This window comes from Tribolium castaneum, chromosome 9 (assembly GCF_031307605.1).
Source record: "Tribolium castaneum strain GA2 chromosome 9, icTriCast1.1, whole genome shotgun sequence".
Lineage (NCBI taxonomy): Eukaryota > Metazoa > Arthropoda > Insecta > Coleoptera > Tenebrionidae > Tribolium > Tribolium castaneum.
The window spans coordinates 8,617,390-8,642,921 of NC_087402.1; the positions used below are offsets into that span (position 1 = coordinate 8,617,390).

A 25,532-nucleotide genomic window follows, 5' to 3' on the forward strand; every position below is an offset into this window, starting at 1 on the left:
CCCGTCCGTCGATCTTTAAAGAAATACTAATTTTGTATTAAAGTCAATAAAGTTTAAACAATTTTTTGATTTTTATTTAAAAGTCGGTTAAGTTGCTATCACATCATCGCGACCTCGGAGTGTTACACGCGAATAAGCGAGCAAAAAGAGTGAAAGTTTAAGATTTGAAACAAGAATTTGGGATTGAAAGGTAAGTGCCGCATACAATAAAACTACAAAACAGACAAACTGTAAGAAAATTACGTTTTTTTAAAAACAAGAAAAACTATTGTAACACGTTTCCACCTTAATTTTTTCACGTCGTTTAGTCAAAGATTTTTCTATTAAGAAAGAAAAAATAGACAAAAATATTTTTTTCGGGATTGTGCATTTGTTGGTGAAAACTGTTTCAGATTTAGGTATAAAACAGGAATAATAACGAATCTCTTTTTTAAATTTCTTGCTGAAAACGCTCTTAAATACATGGAATACGAGCAAGAAATTGTCTTCTTGTGATAAGTAAACCTGCTTTTCTGAAACAGCCTCAAAATTTCATAATTAAAAATAAAAATAACGCGTCAACACCTCAAAAATTTAAAACTTCCCATCGTGTTTTTGCCTTTGGTGCTTCCTCTGCTTAGGCTAAACGCCAATAACTCAAATCCGCCCTTGAGAGTTAATTTCATATATTCAAGCCAGCTGAAAGCTGTTTGTCTGGCGTGGATTGTCCTGAAGTGATCAACTGAAGCAGAATTGTCAAAAACAATCAAAGTTAGGGTAAGCAGATAACAAGCGTCCGTTTTTATCTACCCGTCTTACTTCAAAATCCGATCAGTAGTACGCAAAGACGCCGTTGCGTCCTGACGCCTGGCGCTCGAATCGTTTTCGATTTTTCGTTATTCAGTGGCGATATTCGGTCGGCACCGTGTTTATACCGCCAGTATAATGGAACATATCGTGCAAATATGTTCACTTCGTGCCCGCAAAAATCAAGAAAACCTCAAGCAAACTCCAGAAAAGAAAGTTTAAAAATGTAGTGATTAGCATCGGAATTCGTCTTTTTTCGCCCAGTTATGGAAATATGTACGAAAGTGCCGGTCTAGTGTCTAAAGCATGCACGTGCAAATTTTGTGCCCCCGAAAAAAAATACCATGGTGCGTAAGCTACGGCACTTAGACTCCGGCTAGTGTGGTTATGGCTTCGCAACGAATCGTGAAAGACTAACACAATGTCAGTTACGGCAAGATGACAGGCAAAACTTTGCGCTTTTGAAGAAACCAAAGATGCCGGGAGGACGAAGGGGCCTTGTCGCCCCCCAGAACACGTTTCTGGAAAACATCATCAGGAGATCGAATTCGCAACGTAAGGTTTTGCGCTTGGAGAAATTAACGAAATGAAAATTGTAAAAAGTGAGACGGTGCAGAAGGACGTAATTTAATTTAAGGCCGAATTAATTTTGCCATTAGGGAACTCCCATGACCCAAAATGGCGGCAGGCAAATTTGTTTTTGCGGACTTAAAAAAACGGCAAACTTTGCAGCAAGTCTACGTACAATGTTTGATTTAGACACTTTTTAAACACTCGTAAAAGTTGGTTTGTAGCTACATTTGTCACTTAGTAAACCATGACGGAACTTTTGATATATTTTCCATTTTCGCGTTCGTCGACCTGGTTAAACTCGCTCGGAGAAAAATATTTCTAATACATAAAGCGGTTTAGCTTAATCGCATTTATGCAAAGAGAAGTCGTATCAGTTGGCGTTTCATAATCGATATTTGCAAATGGGTTAATGATAGTGTGTGCAAGGCAAATAATGTATCTTGGCTGATGTAGTCTAGACATTGCAGCAATGACCTTGCCAGATAACCCGCATGTGGGTTAGTAGAAACAAGGAGTATGAAAGCCGAGGTCGTACCAACTATTTATCAGGTGTCAGAAGAGCTTTCGAGCTTTATTTAGGTTTTGGAATCGATGCCATGTGGCTGTTGAATAAAACACGGATGCATAATAAAGATTCAGAGATGGGAATGCAAATCACGAGGGAGTGCACTTGCTGACGACATTCAAGATTTGTCACCGGGAAAAACACATTGAGGGGTAATTTGAGGTGATGGATGGAGATCATTAACTGTGTTTAATGAACGTCTATGAATTTTGGGAGGAACTAAAGCCTCCTCCCCAATTTGTTATTTTTTAATGAGCTAAATTCGAAACTGCGATGATGAGGAGTTTTAAATTTGGCCCGGCGCATCCACCATAATTGATCACCGTTTGTTTAAAGCCCGAAACTTGGAGACTTAATATTTATGACCACCTCGTGTCTAAATTTTTACGATGCAGCAATACAGCAATTCACACTTATCGATTCATAATATAAAGCTATAAAATCAATTTTCTACTTCATTAAACCTTACATACGTCACCATTATGTTATAAAATTTTAACGAAAGTATTTACAATTATTTGAAATTAAATAATTAATTCTTTGGTTTATGCGGTTTGCGCGGCTTTCTCTTATTTCGTAAAGTTAATTAATGGAAAATTACTTAATTTGAGTTGAACCAGCGGTTAATTATCAACTTTGAGGAAAGTTCGTTTTTAAATTGACAATTTAATTTCGTAAACAAATCTACCTTCGGGATTATTTTACAGCTGGCAACACGTCGTGTTTGTGTACTTTGCACACTACAGTATGACAGGCACAGTGACAAGCAAATATTGTGTTAGAAAACAAGCTACAGAATCAAATACGAAATTAGAAAGCAATCAAAAATTTAGCGAAGCGAGATTTGATTATAGGGTGACTTGACATTCTTCTTCAATAACAAATGCACAACAATAGGTGTTTCATAATTGATCGAGAAAAGTATAATTCCTATTCAGGTGTTGGTAACAAACCGAACGTTTTGTATTGATTTAGTATTATCCGTTTCAACAACATTTCAGTACGAAAATTTTGTATTACCATTAATTTTATTATCCAAATGTTGCCGGAATTATTAGTATAGAAATTTTGAAACAAAGTTCATACTTGCGGTACTAAATCCTTTAAATAGGGAATAAAATCTGTATTATTCAGTATGTTGTCAATAAGTTCATGTTTTGCCAAATCACCACATACGGTGCTGAAGCCAAGGTTTCATAAAACTTTTATTGGACGACTCAAATGTATATTAAATATTGAAATGAGATCAAAGATATTGTTCGGTTCCGCCTACCACTGTTCGTTCTGTTGGCTGCAAAAGAATCTCATTTTAGGACGCGTGATATTTTTCTTCTTTATGGTGCACTACTTTGATCCCAACCTTGATCGTTTTTTATTTAAAAAGCGAGTAGTAGAGTAGTACAAAGATATTTTTTGTAAATATTTGAGAAACTTCTTGACATTTTTATGATTGATGTTGAGGTGCTCAATTTATAATAAACTTTCTCTCTTCTCTTTTATAATCCGAGCACAAACTCGACTCATGAACCAAGAACGTAAAATGAATAATCCCAAGGTGGCGCGTTTTTATTTCGCCAAATAATAAGAAGGTGCGTTGGTGTAACATAATTCTCGTTTATCTCTGACATGTTGTAGAATTTTTTATGGTTCAGCTAATTAAGAGTTTGTTATTTACACTTTAGAAATATGTCAATAATAGCTTCTCTTACGTTCAAAATTAATTCATTAAACTCGGAAACTCTCAATGTTGATTTTCGATTTTGAAACTGTTGTTAAGGGAGCAACGTAAAGTGTTCATACCGTTGTCAATAAATTGAACTAATGACGTGCTGTAATGAAGTTTTAGAGAACGCTTGAGTGTAACGTGTCATGTTGGAGTTTTTTATTCATGGCGTGGGTGAAAGATTGCTAGACGAGCAAGTTGTTGCTTTATTATACTAAAGGTGCTTTCATATTTTTTGTACGTTTTCAGTCAATTCCCAATGAAAAAGTATTGTTTTTTACATACTAAAGCACGAAATTTGTGAAATATTTTGGCAATATCTGTGTTAGTATTTTTTAAAATTGTCAAATTTGTACGGAAAGCATTTGAAAATCTGACAACAAAATAACTTTGTAAATACTTTATTGAATAGAAAAACGGCCATGTGATAGTGTGGTTTCTAGTACAAGGTGAATTTGTTAAAACATTCGTAAAAACTGTGACCAGCCACCTAAAATTAATTAATGAAATAGAAATTTGAAATAAACGCAATTTTTGAAAGTAGTAAAAAATTCGCTTGAAAGAAAAACATTTATAGTAAAAGTTTATTTTTGAATGACATTAGTTTTAGAGATGTAATAGAAAATACCAACAAAAATATTTTTATCCCGGCGCATCCACCAAAATTCACTTTTGTTTTACAGTGAAGATTTTGTTTTGTTAAACATTGGGGACTCTTTAAATTTGTTTCTAGTGTAGAAAGTTGGTAACTAGTCGTAATCCGTTGTGCTCTGCTCAATGAAAAATATGTTTAATTTGGCGGCACTTTCGGTTATACCAAGAGTCACTATCTACTTTCTTATTTTTGGATTAGGTGTGTTATTTTAAAAGAGTTTTTATCAGCTTTTTTTACCTAAGATTAACCGTTTTTGGGATATGGAATGCTTATAAAAAATTCTTAAAATAATTCTAGTAATCCAAAAATGCATTAACAAATATAGCCTTCCATTTAAAATAATAAATTAATAGTGAGTTCCAATATAACCGAAAGTGTCACCATCTTAAAAATATTTTCATTGAGCAGAAACTAAGAGATTATGGTCGTTTACAAATTTTCAGATGACTATCATTATTAGAACTACCAATACTTCTAACGTGGGGTTTAGACAAAACAGCCTGTATATGCATTGTTACATTTTCTCTTTTCAATCGATGATATCTACAAAAGTAATCGTATTTCAGTTTACATTTCTGTAAACAAAAACTGCTGGTTTATAAAATATTTCTTGTAAACTTAAAAAATGTAAATGTTAAATTAATCTTAAATGTTAAATGTAAATGTTAAAAATCCCGGCGCATCCACCAAAATTCACTTTAGTTTTACAGTGAAGATTTTACTTTGTTGAACATTGGGGTGAACGGTTTCTAGTGCATTGACATAATAAAGCTGAACATAGATTAATATAATTAAGACTATTATGTGTGTTACATAATATTCAACGAAATAAACTTCACCTAATACAGAAGAGCTAAGAAATTTAGTAATGCATTGATATGAATTTTTAAGAACTAAACATAGAATTAATAGTTCTGTATACCGTGTGCTCAAAAACCGGCGCACCAACTCAATGGTATGTGGTAGAGAAATGCTTACATATATAGGTAAAAATAGTAAAAATTCTTTGAAATAAAAGTATTATAAATAACAAATTTTATATAAATGATATGTGGAAACGTTATCTAACAATCGTGATTGCAAGAGAATTTGACCAACAATAAAAATAAATTATTTACAACTGCTAATGTCTTATAGTAAATTTAAAAATAATTATTCATCATTGTGTTAGGGTACGATTACTTAGTGTGAAATATAGAAACATTAAAAAGTATGAAAACTGAAGAAGATATTTTAAGATATTTCCCGTAATCTATACATTCTTTTAAACAGCGTACCACTGAGTTGGTACCCTATATAAGTAACAATATTTCAATTACATTTATGATTAACATGAAGTAATTCAATTTGGTTTTGATTTGAGAAAATTGTAAAAGATTTTATTTAGAAGAAGAAATAATTTAACTGGAGTCTACTATCCCGGCGCATCCACCAAAATGCAAGTTAATTTCCCTCCTGCTATTGGAATAATTGCCTTTCTAATTACCAGTAGCTAATATCTCGCTTGAAATTGAAATTACCCTTCGTTAAACCCTTCTTAGAACCTCGCTCCCTCAAAGTGGCTTGATTACATAACACCGGTGCAGAGCCGAGTGCATTGTTTTCCTCAATAATCAATCGTCGCAATTGGTTTCTGGGGACGCACTCCCTCCTTCGATCATCCACCCCATGTGCTACTTTTCCGGCCAATAAATATTTGATTTGCGTAAAGCCTGGCTGTGAAACGTCAATTCATTACTCTCACCGCATATTGCAACGGTGCATCTGGAAAATATAAATATAACCCCTCGGTTCTATTTTTGGCGTGGTGGTGCTGTGAACGACCTCCTTCGTGTTATCCCGTTGTGTTCCGCAACCCTCTCGACTTACAGGTCGCTTCTATTTTTAGATTTGCTCCAATTTCCCTTCACGTGACAGAAAATACAGTGACATGCGAAAAATAATTATTTATTGTTATGTTCCGGATGATGGAATTTGGTATTAGGTTGCTCTTCGCAAAGGGGTTGCGATGCGCTAATGCTAATTTGGGTCAGGGCATGGCGTGATTTCACGGGTTTATGCCATTTTTAATTGTTTCGGTTCGGTTACTGAGCCGACAGGCCTTGCCATAAATATAACAGCACCTCATCATTTTATATAAAATCGGTCTGGACGACCTGATTTAATGAATAAATTAATTCTAATTACACGAATCGGGATAGCCACGATCCGGGATTTTCGCAATCAATACAACAACTTTCTTCTACGGATAACTTTTCCAATTAAAAGCTTAATTCTGTACAATTATTTCCATTTGAATCGGTATCCAGTGACAGTGGATTTAAAAGAGATTTATCCCTCGAAATAAACTTCCCAAGTCGTTTACATTTCATTTTTCCAATAGGAACGAAAGCCAAAGCCAAATATTGGAAAAAATTTACGTTCAACATTTGATGGTCATTGACTTCGCCCTAGGTATTCAAACGATTCAATTTAAAATAAAAATAAATTCGTTTAGATAAGGCGTCGCGATGTCTCCTGTTATTATAGAAGACGATGCACTATCTATTATAGAACACTATTTTTAAAAGTGTTATCACTTTCATCGCAGGGTGATTTTTTTAGAGTCAGTATTAAAAACTTTTTAGCTTCTAACATAGCTAAAGCTTTAAAACTTTGTATACGATCCAAATCGACCATTCTAAGTTCAAGTGAATTATTTTCAAAATAGCTGAGCTTCCAAAACTACAAAAAATTGGCGTCAAATTTAAAATTTTAAACAGTAACCACACATTTTTGTACTTACCTGTCATAGTTTTAAACATATATTAATTTTTTGTTAAAATTTTTTATTTGCAAGAGTTTACATATAATATCACAGCCCTTGAACTCTTTGCGAGAAGTGAATATTTTTTTTGTATTCGACAACCGAAGGTTTGGAGAGTTTTCCAAAATTTTCAAAATTGTCAACTGTCAAAATTCATGGCTAATATGATTTTTTTCAAAATAGTTATCAAAAAACTGCTATAACTATTTCTTAGCGGCAATCAAAAGAACAATAATATTTATGGTGATTTGTAATAACACGTCTTAAAAAAATCACAAAAAACAAATTTTACTTCGTAATTTTTATCGTTAATCAAGTAGACCTTGCAAAATGGTCAATAATGGTCAAACTTCATTTAGTTTATTTAGTTTTTAGCTATCTCATTATCGAATAAGCTGCAAAACAATAATATTTAATTATGGTTTATGCTAATTTTGTGAATTATGTAAATTAATTCAGTCATACTGGCATCGAATTTTAAACTTTTTCAGTGAAAATGGTGAACATATCTAACATTTCATTTAATTATTGGCACAATTTTATCGCATTTTTCGAAAAAAAAATAGAAATAAGGAGCTAGAATTATTTTTTTTGCGATTATTTCAAAAACTGTAAAAGATAGACATAGAAGTTGTTAATGAAAGTCTGCATAAAGGTTGATATTCTCTTGATTGCCATTGAAAAAACTGGGTCATTGTTATAATAACTTTGTAAAAATAATTTTTTAATTATTATTTTCAAATAATTTTAGTAGCCTTGCAATTTAATAATTGACAATCCTAAAGATTTCAGAAGACTTTTCGAGCTTTTGGTTATCAAAAGCAATAAGAATTATTCACTTATTTTAAAGAGTTCATGGACTGTGATATTTTAAATAAAACCCTACAAATAAAAATTTTAACAAAAAAATTGACATACTTCAAAAACTATGACATAAGTACTAAAAATTGTGGTACATTTTTACTCAGTTCTAGAAGGTGAATTCAAGAATGCAATAAATAGGTGGTTATCATTAAAAATTTCCAAAATGGTGTCAATTTTTCGTTGTTCCGGAAGTTCATCCATCTTTAAAATAATTTAGTTGAACTCAGAATAGTCGATTTGGATAGTATACAAAATTTTAAAGCTCTACCTGTATTAGGAGTAAAAAAGTGTGTAATGTAGACCCTAAAAGAATCAGCCTGTAGTCGTATTAGCTGTTTCAAAACTATAAAAACGCCAACGTCAAAATTAGCTGTTATAAATTCTTCACGCACTTCAAGGAAATAACAGCTAATGTAATTTATAGTTTCAATGAGAGATTTAGTCATTATTAACTATTTTACAGTTTTATAAATCTTATTTAAGAAAATAATTTGGTAAAACGCGACGTTAGTGTTTTTATAGTTTTGAAACAGCGAATAAATGCATAATGTTACATTTTCCCCTTTCATCGATTCTGCAATAACTGAATTAAAGTTTTAATTATTTTCAGCCATTTTATTTAAAAACGAACAATGTAATTAATTCTATTTGTAAAAATTTTCATATAAATTTGTATTTGTTTGAAGTTTCAATCGATGATATTTACAAAAGCGACCGTATTTCAGTTTACCTTTCTGTAAACAAAAACTGCTGGTTTATAAAATATTCGGTAAACTAAAAATGTTAAAATTTATAAAGCAATTTGGAGTTTATTGTGAGGTGTTTTGTAAATAAATAATTTTTAATATCAGGAGAAAGCGGTTTACGTAGGTAAAAAAAGAAACAGCTTAGGTAGGTTTACTGCTGTTTTATCCTCCGTGTTTCCTTCTTTTAGGTTTTAAAATTAGGATCTCGATAAACTTCTGGTGGCCACCAAGCGTAAATAAAAGAAGGGACAAATCAAAATCGATTCGTTGAATTTTTCATCGATTCAGTGTTGCTTACTCGCGCAAAAATGAATAATTTTATTCAGACTTAACTGGCAGCAAATGGAAACAACAAGAAAGCCGACACTTAATCAGAGATAAGAAACAATAAACTTGACATAATAACATTGTTAGGGTAATGCACCACATTCTCCAATTATTTTTCCATTACTCCGAGAGCCTACCTACAATATTTTCAAGTGAATAATTTATTCGATAAGCAATCTTTAAAGCAAGAGGGGTGTACATACAACCAAATGCAGTAAATTAATATTCAGGCTTTGTGCGTCACGAAACGTCGAAAAATGGACAACGATTTGCATAAAACTGTAATTAAATTTAAAATAAATAGTTTGTGTGATTGTTACAAAAACGAAACAAAAAATTGGTAAATTTTTATTGAGGTGATAAATTGGAGGTATGTTTGATAGAAGCAGGTCGTATTCCCGCAGGACGTGTTAACAAAAATAACAAACCTCCCGTTTTAATTAAGCGGAGACTATTCCTCGGATAATTTGTTTAGCCTTTTAATAGACTGCTGGCCTTTTGCGGCCAACAACGAAAATGTTGCAGCTTTATTGCGGTATCGATGCAAATGAATCGACCCGAAATTCGATGCTTCATTGCTTCAGCCGAAAAAACTGGCTTTATTATATTAGCAGAACTGATTTGCGTGTGCGCCACCATCAAGATTATGAAATATTTTAACTCTTTGTTTAACTCGCCAAAGAAAATTTTAAACAATGCTTCAACAAGTAACCTAATTTCAAACTGAACGGAAATTAAGATTTTGGAGAAAGGCGATTGGTTTTCGTTTTTGCGGCAATAACTTGATCATAGAAAACTGGTTTCGTTATTAAAACGTTCTCGGGAAACATCTCTAAAAAGCGAAGCTTTTAAGGAATCGATAGCTGAGTGCTGTCTTGCATTAAAAGAATGAAACCAGGTTAGTAACATAAAAAATGTACAACACAGGTTTCGCTTATTAAAACACATGTTTGTGGAAGTTTGTTTCTTACTTAAAAAATTAAAGGAACGATCGTTGACTTGATTCCTGGACTTGGAAAAATGAAGTCCTTTCTATAGACTCCCAAGTCGGAAGCTTTTTCATTCTGCTGCACAATGGAATAAAGAGGATCCACTATCAAGATGACAAGTCCTCAGCGTGACAAAGCAACATTTTAATTATCGCTTCTCAAAGAAATTAATAACCACTAACAGTAGCATAAAAAATTATTTACACGTTTCGGTATGGAAACAGTGTTTGCTGAAGCTAGATTAGGTGCGGCATTTCGTGGGAATGTAATGCAGAATGCTAATTAAGCTTGTTGGGCGAGTCAAAATGAATCTTCTCTATCTGTTTATTAAAGTAAAGTGGCAAAGCTTTGTTTACTTGATATTGTTCATAAAGTCATGCTCCACTTGAGAATTATTACGCTGTAATAGGTCAAGACGAGTTATTATGACCCGAGATTCCACAATAGTGACCGCAGCTACAAGTTGATGAATAATTGCATTAAATTATCACGTGTTTACATAAATCATAGTAGTTACATTTTTCTTAATGTTTTAATTAGAAGATTGCAATTGGAGGCATGTCTGCTTTGGAAAACTTCAGCTTGTTATATCTCGCTGTGTGATTTTTTGTTACTGTTGACATATCATTTATCACAGAAAGTAGATAAGTTCTTGCGGAGAACTTCATGAGTTGGCGTAAATATACTTACGGATTACTAAGTTTTCTTATTACATTTGATTTATGCTTTTATCTGATTTATAAAAATTGCATTTAAGTGGTTGTTACACAAACAGCGAAAATGCAAATAGACTTTTGGGTGGAACTAATTTCACTATCGATTATTCACTTGCTTAAATATTCATGCGCTTGATCGTAGCATTTTTTCAAGACCTATGACATTTTAAACTACATAAATCGAGTCTACCAATAACAATCAATAAGTTCCGAAGCCAAAAATTAAGAGAACAATATTTTTGTCACTCTGGCTAGAGAAGCTTTTACCCTCAAGTAGCAAGTCGGGTTTTGTAATTCGTTTTAAAATTATTGTCATGAGTTTTTTGAGTGTCTGTGGCACTGCCTCGAAACTATTACAGCGGAAAGACCCGCCGTGCCGTTCCAATATAGCAAACAATTCAGTTTTATGTTCTACGTAAAATGGTTGTGGAGAATTTACACAATAGCACATTGTTGTTATTTTCGATGATAACAAAACTTGTTTCGTTCATAAAGCGAGCGTAAAAAATAAAGTATCCTCATTTTACAGTAGTTTATCTGTTCCAATCTATAATACAGTCGAGTTGGAAAACAACAAACAAATCACAGAATTTAATAGAAATGCAATAAAGTTAGTTGACCTTACGTGTTTTCGTCAAGGTCGAGCTTTACGGTTATCTTTAGAATTCGACTTCCGGTTGCTATCGGCGAACGCTTAGCCTATCGGCGGATCTTGACTCGCTATATAAGTGCTTTAGGTACCTGAGTGATTCTTCTTCGTGCCTTATATTGGAAATTATATCAAAATATTTGGCTAGCTTGCTTGGGAATATTTAATCCAACGTAAACAAATCGATCGAAGATAAATACGGAATTTTATGTTTATTCTATAACTAAGCCGCGCCTAATATTTTGTATTGATGATTTTAAGTGGAAAAGTCAAGTAATAACGTTGTAAAAATAAGCTTGCCGGTTCAGTGAACGTTCTTTAAGAATTTTTCGCCGTCTGAGTGCTTCTTTTGTTGTAAAATAAAGAGTGTAAATTAGATTTTGTACGACAACTAATCTTGACGAAACGAAATTTACCAGAACATGTTTTTTACTTTTTGTGAGTCTCTGAATCGAGAAAGCTTAAAAAGAAATTCAAAAAGTTTTAAATAATGAACTTTGTTTAATACACTTTGAGCGGTCGATGTGGTGGATACTTTTTATTGATTTTTTTAAAGGGTTATGAAACTTTAGAAGGTACAATGCACACCCGAGTATGAACTTAAACGTGTGGTGCTGCCAAACTCTGCATCAAAGGCCCGCCACAGGGAATTCTCAACTTTGTACTTGAGATCGATTTTAGACAAAGAGTGCGCCTTTTGTCCCAAAATTGTTAAAGTTAAGTCAACAAGTGGTAATACAAAAGTGGGTTTACTCTCATTTCATTACCTGTCTTTTAAAAAAAATATGTTTAATATAACTTTACTAATTCTCCCGGCGCATCCACCATTTTTTCGTATTCTAGTTTATAATTTTACCAAATCAAAATTAAGTTAACTAAAAATAAGTCAACAATTTTATTTTAAAAAACGGTCAAATAATGGGAGTACTTGATCCTTCACAAGTGATATTATCTATCTAGGGAATAGTAAAAACGTTCAGAGCGGCCTGTAATCAGTTGACATGGACGTAATGGTGAGGTGTTTCCAAACGAACAAAAATAGTATTCGTTAGCAATGCTTTATTTATTTGGCAGGATAATACAATAAAAAGAATTACACTCTCTCGGCGCATCCACCATTTTTCCGGATTTTAGTTTATAACTTAGCCAAATCAAAATTAAGTTAACTAAAAGGTAAGTCAACAATTTTATTTTGAAAAATGGTTAAGTAATGAAAGTACTCGATCTTTCACAAGTGATATTATCTATCTAAGGAGTAATAAAAACGTTTCGGAGCGGCCTGTAATCAGTTGACATGGACGTAATGGTGAGGTGTTTCCAAACGAACAAAAATAGTATTCGTTAGCAATGCTTTATCTATTTGGCAAGATAATACAATAAAAAGAATCACACTCTCCCGGCGCATCCACCATTTTTCCGGATTTTAGTTTATAACTTTGCTAAATCAAAATTAAGTTAACTAAAAGATAAGTCAACAATTTTATTTTGAAAAACGGTCGAGTAATGAAAGTACTTGATCCTTCACAAGTGATATTATCTATCTAGGAAGTAATAAAAACGTTTCAGAGCGGCCTGTAATCAGTTGACATGGACGTAATGGTTAGGTGTTTCCAAACGAACAGAAATAGTATTTTTAGCAATGCTTTATTTATTTGGCAAGATAATACAATAAAAAGAATCACATTCTCCCGGCGCATCCACCATTTTTCCGGATTTTAGTTTATAACTTTGCTAAATCAAAATTAAGTTAACTAAAAGATAAGTCAACAATTTTATTTTGAAAAACGGTCGAGTAATGAAAGTACTTGATCCTTCACAAGTGATATTATCTATCTAGGGAGTAATAAAAACGTTTCAGAGCGGCCTGTAATCAGTTGACATGGACGTAATGGTTAGGTGTTTCCAAACGAACAGAAATAGTATTCTTTAGCAATGCTTTATTTATTTGGCAGGATAATACAATAAATAAAATCTCACCCTTCCAGCGCATCCACCATTTTTCCGATTTTATAACTTTGCCAAATTAAGTTAACTAAAACGTAGGTCAACAATTTTATTTTGGAAAACGGTCGAGTAATGAAAGTACTTGATCTTTCACAAGTGATATTATCTATCTAGGGAGTAATAAAAACGTTTCGGAGCGGCCTGTAATCAGTTGACATGGACGTAATGGTTAGGTGTTTCCAAGCAAACAAAAATAGTATTCTTTAACAATGCTTTATTTATTTGACAGGATAATACAATAAATAAAATCACACTCTCCCGGCGCATCCACCATTTTTCGGATTTTAGTTTATAACTTTGCCAAATCAAAATTAAGTTAACTAAAAATTAAATCAACAGTTTTATTTTGGAAAACGGACGAGTAATGAAAGTACTTGATCTTTCACAAGTGATATTATCTATCTAAGGAGTAATAAAAACGTTTCAGAGCGGCCTGTAATCAGTTGACATGGACGTAATGGTGAGGTGTTTCCAAACGAACAGAAATAGTATTCGTTAGCAATGCTTTATTTATTTAGCAGGATAATACAATAAAAAGAATTACACTCTCCCGGCGCATCCACCATTTTTCCGGATGTTAGTTTATAACTTTACTAAATCAAAATTAAGTTAACTGAAAGATAAGTCAACAATTTTATTTTGAAAAACGGTCGAGTAATGAAAGTACTTGATCCTTCACAAGTGATATTATCTATCTAGGGAGTAATAAAACCGTTTCGGAGCGGCCTGTAATCAGTTGACATGGACGTAATGGTTAGGTGTTTCCAAGCAAACAGAAATAGTATTCTTTAGCAATGCTTTATTTATTTGACAAGATAATACAGTAAAAATAATCATACTCGTATTTTGTTTACTAATTGTTGTTAATTGTTTGGCGCCCGTAGAAAAGCGCAAATTGTGAAATAAGTTAAAATTTCTGCATTGTCCTTGACCAAGATGCGTGCTGGAAAGCGTCACGAAACAGTAGATTAGTCCTTTTGAATGATTGTTCAAATCGTAATAAAACGGTCGAAAGTAAGAAAAATAGCAGCGGAGTATTAATCAAACCGAGACATCAATAGCAATTTCGTTTTGAACCACCATTAGTCTCGATACGGTTGCTCTGCCATCTATCACCTTGCATTCGGTTTAATTTTCGTTAATAAAATTGGAATTGTTTGTTCCAGCTGACAGCAGTTTCCTGTTGGCAAACGCACAGATAGTCGACTATCCGATAGTTTATTGCAACGAGTCTTTCTGCAAGATTTCCGGTTATAATCGAGCGGAAGTCATGCAAAAATCCTGCAGGTGTGCCTTTATGTTCGGCGAACTTACCGACAAGGAGACAATCAGTAGAATAGACCACGTCCTGGAACATCAGTTGCACGATCAGTTTGAGATACTCCTCTACAAGAAAAATAGTAAGTGTCCTTACTGTTAACTCTTTTCCCAGAAATTATATCTTATTGCCATTTAGCCAGTCGGTGCTTCTCTTATTTATGACAGGGACGTAATGAAGGAATGACACAAAGTGGTACAAGTGCATTTTTATTGAGACTTGGGCCAATAAAAAGTAGCTAGAGTTTGTTATCTTTGTTTTTGCATAACCACTCATAACATGCAATTCAGTTGCGTTATTTTATGGAGCTTTCTTGAGTCAACCGGAAATACACTTTAATTACGAAAAAGCCGCGCCAAAAGCTTTTACCTAACATTATAGAGTTACAAAACGAGCTTTGTTGCTTTATTTGTGGAATATTCCGTACAAAGAAACTTTGGCGCTGGGCTTTTACAATGGCAAATTTTAGCAATTATTAGCGAGTTACGAGTTTTGCGACAACTCAATGTGTCTCTTACTTACATTTACATTTTAAGGAGTTTTAGAGTACACACGGTCTTAAATAAACTTAAGTAGAATTAATTGTTTAAATTTATATTTATACTTAACTATAACTGTGTGTTTGCCCCGGTCCGTTCTCCTGCACCGCGCATGTTCTGTATAGAAAACAAAGGTATGTAGCTTTCAGTATTTCTCAGAACAGTTATCAAATTCTAAAATTTTGAATGGGACTAGTATTCGATGTTTCGTTGGCTGATTGTTGTCATGTTTAGTGGAAATTTAGTTGCTTATATAATTAAAATGGACACGTTTGCATGATCTGAACACCTTTCAAGTCAGGGAGGATCCAGAATTATAGAAAATTCTATTTATTTAATTACGGTCATTGTGAAAAGGGGTGTGCTTATTGACCCTTCATTTCTGGTAGTTCTTGCATCACTTTTCACTCAATTCGAAGTGTAATTGTCGTACTAAAATTGTCGATTTGTGCTTCTTCGATTATTTCACTCGCCTTTTATTTGTTCACTTCATTTCAGTTCGCTTAATGTCTAATAAAAGTGTAGCGTTGGCATATTCTGCATTGTTTCTTTTTGTCGATTTTCTAAAAACGTAGCTAACGCTGATTAACCCAGGCGCCGACTTAAATCATTAATTACATTCATTTCTGTTTGTTTACAAAGTTGATTCTTGACTTACAAAACAAACAGTCAAATCTCAACTTTTCATATTTTACAGCGACTTTTATTCATTGACGTGGAAGGATAATAAAAAGTGGACAACTTGCTTATCCGAGTGACTTTGATTTTATATCGTTGTGCTACTGAAAATTTTGCTCTGTTTTTCTAATACACATTTATGCACCAGCTTCTTTTACTACTTTTTAGCAATTCTTCAACGTCACAGTTTCAAAACGTTACTGTTTTTTAATTTATTCATTCGTCCGAATCAGCCATTTTTCTGCACAAATTAAGTTTACTTTCCCGGCTGACCCTTGGGTTAAGTAAACACGGTGTTAGTGTATTTACGGTGCACTTCTTCAATATCTCGCCTTCAGATCGATTTCTGGATTTATCGCTTCTGACAAGTTATAACAACGAAACCCCTGTCAGGTTTAATGTCGGCGCCTATGGTTAGAGTAAACATAAGCTTGGTAATAAATACGAGGCAGGAAACTATGTCGATATTGTTGTCCGCTGATAATTCGGACGTAAATTGCATTTACGATGGCATTGAATTTTGGTGGATGCGCCGGGATAAATATTTTATTATTCATAACGCTGAATCAGGTCGATTTAAACTTTCACCATCGATAATCTATAAAACTGCTGAATTATTGAAACTGCAGTAACACATCCATAAAAAATCTCTTTGTAGTTCTGGAACTACTAAAGCAATCTCAAGGTTTTTTCTTGTTTGCGAATGTTGGTCTAAATAATGTACAATCGGTGTCGTGGTAAATAATTCAACAAGCGCCCGTTGAATAAGAAAGAGGAGACAATAGGCATGTTTAAATGCAAATTAAAACGTAAAAACTTGGTTTAAATGTATGTTAATTTACTTGTTTAAAAGCACTGATTAAAAATATTGTTTTATTTTTTTTCTACAGGCACTCCAGAAGGTATGTAGTTACGATAATTCCTCACTTCTTTCAGGCTATAAAATTTCCCTAATTCTTCTGTAATATTTACGCTTTGTAGAGTTTGAATCTTTTTCAATTTACTTTTCTTCCCTTTTAGACATTTCTCTTTACGACGAGATTTTACCCTAAACTTTCACTCTAACTATCGCTTCTTGCAAAAAATTCTCTGGATGTGACTTTCAAGAGAAAAGGCGGGGACGATCCAAACAAGCTTTAAATAACTTTTGCATGTTTTTTTCGATAAGACATTAACAACAATAATTATACTAGCATGTTGTAAATAATTATTGCTAGTTTGCGCATGAAACTGAGGGAGCGAAATTGTTAAATCGCGCTTGCTGCCGCAACAGACAAGACAAATAGTTTGGTTAACCGTCTCAATAAAACCCGGGAATTAGAGCCACGCTTTTTAATCTCTGTTTACACCTACTTTGTATTCCTCGGTGGAACACAAGTTAAAAATTGATAATCAATTTGAAATGACTGCACTTGTGGAAATTTTAACGTAGATATTGTGTGCGGTATTTCACGTCCATGTTTGCTAAAAGACATTTGGTATTCATCCCTCGAGATCATGCCTCCCAACAAAATGTAATTTTTTCATCCCGGCAACGTGAAGAGCATGCTATCGGATGGGTAATTTGGTTATTTTACGTTTCGTTTATTGCCGCTTTATTGACTTCGTATTTAATTATTTGCGGCATAAAAGTGCATTGGAAAATCTCGTTCAAGGAATCTACGAAGAAATCTGATCGTTATGCGCATTGCGTGATTCACGCACATTATTTGTTTTTTCTTCTCAGAATAATATTAGGTTTAATCCTTTAAAAGGATGGCTGTTCATGCAACTGAACCATAAAGGAAGTTTCAGAAATGTCATATTCTAATCGCTGCTTGCTGATTAGCCAAATCAAATTATAATATTAATCTGCATTTACTCCCAAAACGCGCCCCTGCTGAGGTCAACCAAATCGATGGTTTCATCACAAAGGAAACAACATTTCTCACCTCAATATTCTATATTGTGGCACAATCGATCTTAACATCAAATACACTTGCATCCGAGCTTGTACATACAATATTGGCTTAAATAGAGTGTACTTTACAATGAATGTTTTATGCCTGTAATCATTGTAAAGTATGCGTTACTGTTATATTCAAATTGTGTTTGACTAAATTTTTATTTAAGATGCGGCGTGTTTATACAATAAGGAACCAGAGAGAATGATAAGTAATTCTTAAAATTATTATAATTAGAAATATATTAAATTTAAAATTTAAATTTTCTTCTCTAACCAGCTTCTTAGTGACTTTCCGCATGAATTTATTTTTGAATTCTCTTCTCTTGTTTTTTCTAGTGTGTTTGTGTAATGCAACAACCACAAACCTAAAACTAATGCCCGAAAGGAATCGGTTAAAATTGCTCATTTATTCAAAATTTATCAGCCGTGTGATGTATACAAAACAATACAAATTAGAAACATACGCTTGGATTACAAATAATATTGATTTTCGTTGGCACACATGTGTTTTTTGGCCATTTATTTAAATTATTAATCTGTCGTTTCGCCGGAACATAATTCTTAAAGTGGGTATCTATCGATTTTGCAGTTAGTGGAGTGCTAATGTAATCGTGTGAGAGAATAAATCAAGGATTTTGCAGGTCGTTAAGATTTTTATGGTATTTTTCAAGAGTAACAACACGTACTTAGTTGCAACTTTAGAGTAGCTTTTGGCATGTTTTATACCTAGAGTTAAGTAGAAATGGAATGTAAATGTAAAACTGGATTATTCATCAAATTCAATGCGCGAATGTTAATTAGTTTAATAATCGCACATGAAATAGTAAGAATGAAATTCCGATTTCTTTGACGCCGTGTGTATCAGTAAATTTGGGAATACCTTGTTAATTAGAAATGCTGCCGTAAATTTAGTTGAATTAATATCCAAGTTGTGTTAATTATTCCGAAGTTCGAATTTCCCAAACCCGGCATGAGATTAATGTCGAAACATTTGCCTGATTTGTCGATGTTTTCGTACCTTGAATTTGAATTTTTGATACTTTTTGTGTTCTCTCTGATGTAATAAAGCACCACGAACTTATTAAAATCCCGATTCGATTTTTAATAAGTTTAACAAGACTTGGAATTAAATTTACACAGCACGAAAAGCCACACAACCAGCTAGTTAATAGAGTAGTTTTAAACTGTAGTACTTACAGCTTTGATAGTTTGGCAGCTTAAAACAGAAGCGATACAGTATTGTAAAGATCGCGTTGAGGTTGAAATGTTTGTGTTTTAAGCGGAGGCTTATCTGTTTTAGAAACACCATTATGGCTGCTCCTCCAGATCTCTCCCATAAAGAACGAGCGGGATTTGGTCGTTCTGTTCCTTTTAACATTTCGGGACATAACGGCCTTGAAACAGCCTATCGAGACGGACGATACCAAAGGAGGTAATTCATCGGAATCGCTTGGGGAAAAATTGAATATTCCGCTTTTAGGTTTATCCAAGTTTGCGAAATTGGCTCGTTCTGTGACCCGGAGTCGGTCCGTTTTAGTGTCTCAGTTTTCCTCCCATCTCCCCAACTTGAAAGACACCACGAAGCAGTCACACCTGGCACAAGTCAGTCAAATCAACCAAAAATGAAACTCCATTGATTGCGTTTTCGTTCCATGCTGCTTGGATTTTTGTTCTGTTTTCTTTTCGTTTAGATGATGAGTTTGAGTGCAGATATAATGCCGCAGTATCGTCAGGAAGCCCCCAAGACTCCGCCCCACATCTTGCTCCATTACTGCGCTTTCAAGGCCATCTGGGACTGGATCATCCTGTGTCTAACGTTCTACACGGCCATCATGGTCCCTTATAACGTGGCTTTTAAGAACAAAACTTCCGAAGATGTGTCTCTGCTCGTTGTGGATTCCATCGTTGATGTGATATTCTTCATCGATATTGTTTTGAACTTTCATACGACTTTTGTTGGACCTGGCGGGGAAGTCGTTTCCGATCCTAAAGTTATCAGGATGAACTACTTAAAGAGTTGGTTCATCATCGATTTGTTGAGCTGTCTGCCTTACGATGTTTTCAACGCCTTTGATCACGACGAGGACGTAAGTAGATCGCAATTTTTCACAATAACTACTCCAACTTTTGCGATAACGACCGATCAAGTGCAAAACGCTCTCTTAAACATCAACACCTGTTAGGACCAAACGTCACACCCTGTATCAAAGATAAGTAACAAATCGCCTTGTTTACTCAGACACGTGTAGAGGCGAACTCCCCGAGGGACTCCACAAGACTTTTTTCTAAATTACGGTACTTGATAAACGATTTGGTGGAAGAGAGCGAAAAAGCTCTCACATTTCAGGAATTGAGGTGTAGAACAATTTATTACTCCAGAGGTAATCGAGAAGGACTAGCGTTTACTTTCTCGGAAAAAAAGTTGTAAATTTCGCTGCCTCTGAATAGAAAAATAATTCAGTTCGTGTTTTACAAAAGCTCCAATTCTTGAACCGCATGTCGCGTATTTATCCACAGATTTATTTCACAATCGATATTTCAAATTTTTATTTCTACCCACCAGACATTATTTACGACCGTTCAGTTTAATCAAAATGTTATTTTAGATTTGACATTAAATGCCACATTTTCCGAGTTTTATTATTTATCCCCGTAACAATTACCTGCATTTAGTAAAACAGTTACGACCTGTTAAGTTTATAGCGGAAGTTTAAATAAGCAGTTTATTTACCAAAGTGTAATAAGAAACAGTAAAAAAGAATTAAACCCTACAAACTTCAAAGCTAAACAAATGTGTGAAATTGAAATATTTAAAAGAAAGTATCCAATTAAATCACGGGTGGTTTTTTACAACAAGTAACGCCATAAACTAGCAAATGTTTGAAGTTACTTTAAGAATTTTCAGTTTTGAGGACTCATTATGGAAGATTAGGGCCAAACTTTTTCTTAAAGTATGCATAAAATCTCTGTGCGAAAGCTTTCTATCAATGTAACTTTGTGGTCTGTGCCATTTCCAGGGCATTGGCAGCCTCTTCAGCGCGCTGAAAGTGGTGAGATTGTTACGACTGGGTCGTGTCGTCCGCAAACTGGATCGCTACTTGGAATACGGGGCTGCGATGCTCATCCTGCTTTTGTGCTTTTATATGTTGGTGGCACATTGGCTGGCTTGCATATGGTACTCCATCGGCCGTTCGGACGCCGATAATGGTGTCCAGTACAGCTGGCTTTGGAAATTGGCGAACATAACGCAAAGTCCTTATTCGTACGTGTGGCCGAACGACACCAATACGCCAGAACTAATAAATGGCCCCTCGAGGAAGACGATGTATGTGACGGCGTTGTATTTCACCATGACTTGCATGACCTCGGTGGGATTCGGGAACGTGGCTGCGGAGACGGACAACGAGCGGATTTTCACTATTTGCATGATGATTATAGCTGGTAATTTCTTAAAATCAGTCAACTGGTGGTTGCAAGGTTTCAATTAAGGAAAGGCAGAGACTAGTAAAAGTTCCACATACGTTTGGTGCGCGGAATAAATTTTAAAGTATAATAAAGCGCATAGAGTGTCACGAGACGCCAAAGTTGGCAAATTAAGAGATAGAAATTATTTCCTACCGTGATCTCGGGAGCTTAAGTGGCAATAATTCTTCCAACTTTTCCTTGCATTGGGTGCGATTGCAACTTTCCGTATTTATGTTGATGAAATTTCATAAATTTTAAGTAACAGTCGCTGTGTGACTAATTGATTGGATTTTTTATTCCAGTTTCAGTCGATTAATACAAAAAAGTGTTGCTGCTAAATCCAATATTTGCCATTTCACTTCTGCAGTGGAATAATGTTTGCACAACTTTTTCTTTACATTTTGGAATGAATCTTTCAATTCTCTTGATGTATGAGGACAGTAAACTTCCTCATAAAATTACGTCAACGTTCTATTTTGTTTAATCCAAATTAAATGACCAATATTTACACAACTAGCTGTATTTAGGGTTGATAATGGTAATAATAGTGGACACCTTAAAGCTAGAACTAATTCCGTTTATTTTTCAACAATCATGGAAACAAACACTAAATTCTATTTTTGGCAGAATTCCAGTCAATATTTCAATATTTATTGGCCCAGATAATGTATGCCCGCTGAATTGTATGAGTGATTTAATTAAATTAAACATTTACATTAATTAACTGGATCAATATTCGACTTTTGCAGCACTTCTGTATGCAACAATCTTCGGGCACGTGACGACAATAATTCAGCAGATGACTTCAGCCACGGCTAAATACCACGACATGCTGAACAACGTAAGGGAGTTCATGAAGCTCCACGAAGTCCCTAAAGCCTTGTCAGAACGAGTAATGGATTACGTCGTTTCGACATGGGCTATGACCAAAGGGCTCGATCAAGACAAGGTACTTATTTCAGTCCCTGCACGCCCTTTTTCGGCGAAACCAATTCAATCCCGATCGCCTATTTTCCTGTTTTTGACATGAACAATCGCCTTGTTTGCTATCATTGAAATGCAGATTTTCACTTATTGCTATTCAGGCCGAAGGAGGAATTTAAATTTTTGATTAAACGACTCGAAAACAAAGTTTATTGCATTGGTTCAGTCTCGGATTTTTCGCAGGTCTTGAATTTTTGTCCTAAGGACATGAAGGCTGATATTTGCGTCCATTTAAATCGAAAAGTGTTCAACGAGCATCCAGCTTTTCGTCTGGCTTCGGATGGATGTCTCCGTGCGTTAGCAATGCATTTCACCATGTCTCATTCGGCTCCCGGTGACCTTCTTTATCACACTGGAGAGTCCATCGATTCACTTTGTTTCATTGTCACCGGATCACTTGAAGTGATACAAGACGACGAAGTAGTAGCAATTTTAGGTGAGATCTAATTGCAAAGAAAGCACTTTTGTAATTTCTTTGTAGGCAAGGGAGACGTTTTCGGCGACTCCTTTTGGAAAGATAACGCTGTAGGACAGTCCGCGGCAAATGTGCGTGCTTTAACATACTGTGATTTACATACGATAAAAAGGGACAAGCTTTTAGAAGTGTTGGACTTTTATCAAGCTTTCGCAAATAGCTTCGCTAGAAATCTAATCCTAACTTACAACCTAAGGCATCGTCTGATATTCCGAAAAGTCGCCGATGTCAAAAGAGAGAAAGAACTGGCAGAACGGAGAAAAAACGAGCCGCAATTAGACCAAAACCAGGATCATCTCGTCCGCAAAATTTTCTCCAAATTTAGAAGAGACAGGAGCCAGCAACAATCAACAGCAAATTCTCAACACTCCTCCGACGTTGAAAAAGGCGAAGAATCAGGCGATAAAGCAATGACACGCGTCATGTCAACAACAAAATTATCATCAGTGGCGGAGAAGGACGACAGCAGTGGTGGCGGCGTCAAAACAACAGTTGCCAGACCTGCAGCTGGTCGGACAAGTAAGTGGGGTCGTCTCCTGGGTTCGGCAAGTCTCGACTCAGGATCGGAAAGTTCAACCCCAGCCCAGCAAGCATTCACTAGGAGTCTTAGCGCTAAGGACACGATGAAAGAGCGACCAAGCTCCTCATCTTCGGGTAGTTCAGGGAGTCAACCAACTCCAGGTTCCGGGAACAAAGTTTTCCCAAAGTTGCAGAAAGTTTCAACAAACTCATCACCCGGAATCACCCGACAGGACACAATCGAGGAAATGGTCGAAGTCGAGCCGCAACACCACTCCCGGAATTTATCTCTGAGGAAGATGCAGAGCTACGATTGTGGTCTAAGGGACCCTTCGACGGCCTCCATGTACCAAACGCCGCTGCCAGACCCTATAGCGCCTCCCGAATACAAGGAATTGATGACAAACTTAATGGACTTTAAAGTTGATGTTAAATTGGAAATCCAGAGACTCAACCAGAAGATGAACCGGATGGAAGAGTTGCTGACGGAGCTAGTGAAGCGGATAAGTCCCGAAAGTGGTTCAAGCTCACCTCAGGGCGACTCTGAGCCCAAACCAAAGTCTTCCAGTGCCGGCTCAGGACCGGAAAGACCCACCGAACTCTTGCCGCGACCAAGTACGTCCGAAGGAACCGGTTTAGGGCCTATTATTTTACGCAAGAGACGATCGAAGAGTCGGATCAAAGGCACGGCGCCTCAGATCCCCACCCCCAGTAGCGGGAAGGTTACTTCGCCCGAAAGTTCAGCAACGAGTCCAACTGAAACAACTAAAATGCTGGATGAGCCAGTGCTCACGCCGTCCTCTCGCAAACCTAAGGACTTTCTTTAGCGAATTTTAGCGATTTTTATAGGATAGTTTCGCCTGCCACTAAGAGTAGATTTCGTTTCGGGGCTGACAGATTCTATTGTACAAATCAAATTGATCACATTTCATCTAGCTTCATCTTTTGAGCATGTTTTATTATGTAAATAACGGGAACTTAAACATAGCTTAGATTACTACAAAAACGGCCATAATCACACGTCTGTCATTAAATTAATGATTAGCATTACATGGGTTTTTTGGCCACACTTGCCTTGTGCTCTATAACTAAGAGCTTTTATAGTAGTTTGTAAAACTCACGCTACTAGCGCTCTATATTTATAAACACCAAAAGTAATATTGCAAAAGTTAAGAGAAGTTTAAACTTGTTTTCAATGGGGAAAGAAATATTTAACCGAATTTTAAACTTCTCGACTATAGGATTGTAAATTATACAAGATATAAATTTAAGAAGTTTACCTCCATATTGTACAGAATTTTGCCGGCAACTGGTCTGTTAAGTTTAGAAATATAATTATTACAGGTTTTATTGTTAAAACTAATTGTATTGTTGATATTTTACAACGAAAGTATTAGTTATTTTATAGCTTTACGTTGTTGCTGGTAAAATATATCATAGCAATATTCTACTCCTACTCATTTCTAAACAGAGTTTCATTACAGAAATGGAACTCTAAATAAGCAAAATGTACATTTCTATATTCAATTAGCGGTATTCAAATGTCCAGCTAATCTAAAGCGATTTGTTACGTTTTTGTTTTCTACATTTATTGTTATTGATTTTAATATATCAAGCGAAGCACTTGAGGTGCTTCTGCAAATACATTTCAATGGAAACCTATTATTTCCTCCAAAATCAAAATATAAAATAAAAGAAAGCACTAATTTTGCTCATGCGTGTTATTGTTATTACCATTCTCATTTCAAATCGTTTTTTGCTTTCGGACGTATCGCAGCGGGAACATATTTATTATAATAAATTTTTATTGTACTGTTGAAGCAATAAAGACAATTAAAAATACACGGTCTGGTCTAGTTTTAATACTTTTTCCCTGTTAGATATAAGTAGACAAAAACGAAATTTTTGAAACTCTTGAGGCTGGGCTTTCGACGAAGAAACCTGAACCATTTAGTAGGGTTTCCAGTACGTTTCTTTGAGCTACCATCGTGCAGATGGCGCACAATATCCTCTCGAGTGCTCCTCCGAGATAATAATTTAATGCCTTTCACGACCTTACAACTAATGATTTATGATCATGATCCTCATAATAATGGTAATATGAATTTAAAATCATTGATTACGGTTTACTACTTTATTGTTTTTAAAGTAGTTGTTTGCCGGCTTGGTCGTAATAATTAACAAAACGGTTAAGAAAGACATTAAT

General features: G+C 35.0%; 1 protein-coding gene across 4 annotated transcripts; it reads left to right on the forward strand.

Moving 5' to 3' along the window:
* Nucleotides 1-855: 855 nt before the first annotated feature.
* eag (ether a go-go) lies at nt 856-25,168 on the forward strand. 4 transcript variants are annotated; one of them, XM_008194433.3, is made up of 9 exons: nt 857-1,341; nt 14,570-14,803; nt 19,184-19,315; nt 19,364-19,485; nt 19,575-19,970; nt 20,901-21,324; nt 22,098-22,297; nt 22,516-22,768; nt 22,814-25,168. In XM_008194433.3, the coding sequence occupies exons 1-9, from the start codon at nt 1,263-1,265 to the stop codon at nt 24,151-24,153; spliced, it is 3,180 nt and encodes a 1,059-aa protein (XP_008192655.1). In that variant the 5' UTR covers nt 857-1,262; the 3' UTR covers nt 24,154-25,168. The 4 variants fall into 4 exon arrangements, with proteins under 4 accessions (XP_008192656.2, XP_008192655.1, XP_064214888.1 ...); XM_008194434.3 differs by having other exon boundaries at nt 856-1,341; nt 19,184-19,485; XM_064358818.1 differs by lacking the exons at nt 857-1,341; nt 14,570-14,803 and adding an exon at nt 14,819-15,394.
* The last annotated feature ends 364 nt before the right edge of the window (nt 25,169-25,532 follow it).

Coding starts and splice junctions, on each gene's coding strand:
- eag (XM_008194434.3), top strand. CDS start 1,263: ATGCCGGGAGGACGAAGGGGCCTTGTCGCCCCCCAGAACACGTTTCTG. Junction 1,342..14,569: donor CAGGAGATCGAATTCGCAAC/GTAAGGTTTTGC, acceptor TGTTTGTTCCAG/CTGACAGCAGTTTCCTGTTG. Junction 22,298..22,515: donor AAGGGCTCGATCAAGACAAG/GTACTTATTTCA, acceptor GATTTTTCGCAG/GTCTTGAATTTTTGTCCTAA.